The 2,742-nt window shown below is 36.0% G+C and overlaps 1 protein-coding gene across 1 annotated transcript in view; it reads right to left on the bottom strand.

Annotated features, from left to right (window-relative positions):
- The window catches only part of LOC115227347, a 21,462-nt gene extending 20,392 nt beyond the window's left edge, over positions 1-1,070 (bottom strand). Inside the window, exon 1 of the mRNA XM_029798215.1 lies at positions 476-1,070. Coding sequence (XP_029654075.1) covers positions 476-1,070 — 595 coding nt within the window. The remainder of the gene's footprint in view (positions 1-475) is intronic.
- Between the last annotated feature and the right edge of the window lie 1,672 nt (positions 1,071-2,742).

Below are 2,742 nucleotides of genomic sequence, written 5' to 3'. Positions count from 1 at the left end.
CACAAAGACGGACAGGCAAGCACATAAATATGCAGGATACGTACATACAGATACACACACATACATCCATATGCATACACACACATATATACATACATACACATGCAAACACACACACACATACATACGTACATGTATGCATGTTTAGGCACACACACACACACACTGACCCACACACACGCGCACAAACAAACAAAAAGGAACGCAGTGTAAATAACGGACAGAGTCAAGACTATTGAAAAGGTTGCAAGATGCAACGAAAATTTTAGAAAATAAAAATAAGAAATATATGGAGGCGCAATGGCCCAGTAGGTAGGGCAGCGGTCTCGCGGTTGTAGAATCGCGGTTTCGATTCTCAAAACGGGCGTTGTGCATGTTTATTGAGCAAAAACAATCTATAGCTCCACGAGGCTCCGGCAGGGGATGGTGGCGAACCCCGCTGTACTCTTTTGACGCAACTTTCTCTCACTCTTACTTCTGCTTAGCCAGGTCGGTGGCATCATGACCTTGCCAGCTGAAGGAATGACCCTGGCCTTCTTTGGGGTAGAAAATGATATGTGCTTCCACTGCTCTGATTGTTCTTTGAACCCAGCTTTCGTCCATAATAATGAAACGAACAAGAAAATTATCTTCCTCGGCTTCAAACAGTTCCAGATTTCTCGTGGACAAAGTCCACCTGGTGCGTTTCTGTTTGGATTCAAAAGGCGAGAGACCCACCTTGCAGAAACCTTTGAGAACCCAAGTTCTTTTGTCACAATGTTCTCTGCTCTTTCAGTCGAGATGCCCAGTCTCTCAGCTATCTGGTAACATGATATTCGACGATCTTGCATTATCATACCAAGAGCAAGGTCAATGTTATATTCGATGGTTGAAGTTGGAGGTCTCCCTGGTCTGGGATCATCTTTCACACTCACCCTGCTACACTGGTTTTCATTTACCCAGCGTTTGACTGTTGCGTACGAAGGAGCATTTTCTGTTAAGGTTCTCACCATATCTTCATGGATTTCTGGTGGAATCATGCCTTTCAAATGAAGGTACTTTAAGACAGCACGATACTTAATTTTCTCCATTTTCCTTGTAACCTCGACACTTATTTATTCAAAAATCTGCAACAACAAAAAACTTAAAATGTCAGACTCATGAAAATGAGCAAGAATACTCCGAAAAGACTGTACTTACAAGAAAAAATTGTTTCAGCTACCTAGCAGCGTAATTTCTAGGTTAGGCTCAAAACTATTCATACACCCCTCGTATATATATATATATATAAATCTTTTTGAACTCATAATATTCTGTACGTGTATATTGAACTTTTTTAATAATACCTCCTGGAAATTATCTTGAGATGTATAATATATTTGTTGTAATCTTTTGTGCCCATTATTTCAATGAGCTTCTTAAACTTTTTTTTATATTCTCAACATACTCTTGTCACCAAAGAATGTATATTTATATGGATTATAGTACTCTGTGTCAACCAATATTCTGTGCATGTTTGAATATACAGATACAATACAAATATCAATTCCTTTTGGAAACTATCTTAAGTATGTCCTTGAGAACGATTACTTATGTAGTAATCTCTTGTGCCCAATATTTTAAGGAGCTTGTTGAACTTTTTTATGTCCTTAACACGTCCCTGTTACCAAAGAATGTATATATGTAATGTAGCAATTTGCAACAACCAATAATTAACGCAACCAAACTTCTACATGTTAGTTTTGACAATCTTTTTCCAAAGTGTGAAACCGATAAAATAAATAAACATCTTTTAAATTGCATTTTCAAACCTTCTTTCGTATATATATGTATATATGTATATATATATATATATATATATATAATATATATATATATATATATATATATATATATATATATATATATATATATATATATATATAGATATATATATATATATATATATATATATATATATATATATATATTATATATATATATATATATATAATATATATATATAATATATATATATATATATATATATATATATGTTATTGTTATTATTATTATTATGATTATTATTCAGTGAGAGAGCGGAGCATGCCATCAAAGTGACACTGGGGTAAAATATACGAAGGCCAGTATACACATCATGACTACCCGTCTGATAAGGGTACACCAGGCACATGCATCACAACCATATGTGCGCGACATGGTGGTCTCATATCAAGATAAACAGGACATGACCTTGCACGTGAAGCCCTGTTAGAAATTTCTTCTGGTCGAGTAACCCATCCCGCTCAAAAGGTCCCTGAATAAGGATTGTTTAAGGATGTTGAATGAAACACCCATGTTTCCAGAGGTGAATTATTCACACCCCAAAGAATTCCTCCCAACACATTGCTATCATACTCCCGCACTACTTCTGCTCGTGATTAGAGATGCACATATCGTCAGTCACTAAGGAACATGCTCGCCTGGTTAAGGTCAAACAAGTGACAAGCAAATCTGTGGTATTGAGCAGAATATTTGCTGTAGCCCATCTTTTATACCAAGACAAAAAAACAATGTACATGATAACACTTCCAATCAGTTAAGATCAGGAGCCATGAGAGCCTCTTATTATTATTATTATTATTATTATTATTCAGGTCACTGTCGGAAATCGGACTCGGAATCCTGGGGTTACTAGCCCGAGTTCTTAACGACTACGCTATATGACGCGAGCTACTAACCCTAAGATCCCAAGTTCGATTCGAAGCAGTGACAATAACAATA

This window comes from Octopus sinensis, linkage group LG2, assembly GCF_006345805.1.
Source record: "Octopus sinensis linkage group LG2, ASM634580v1, whole genome shotgun sequence".
NCBI lineage: Eukaryota > Metazoa > Mollusca > Cephalopoda > Octopoda > Octopodidae > Octopus > Octopus sinensis.
The sequence above is the reverse complement of the archived record's forward strand: the minus strand, read 5'-3'. Positions and strand labels throughout refer to the sequence as shown.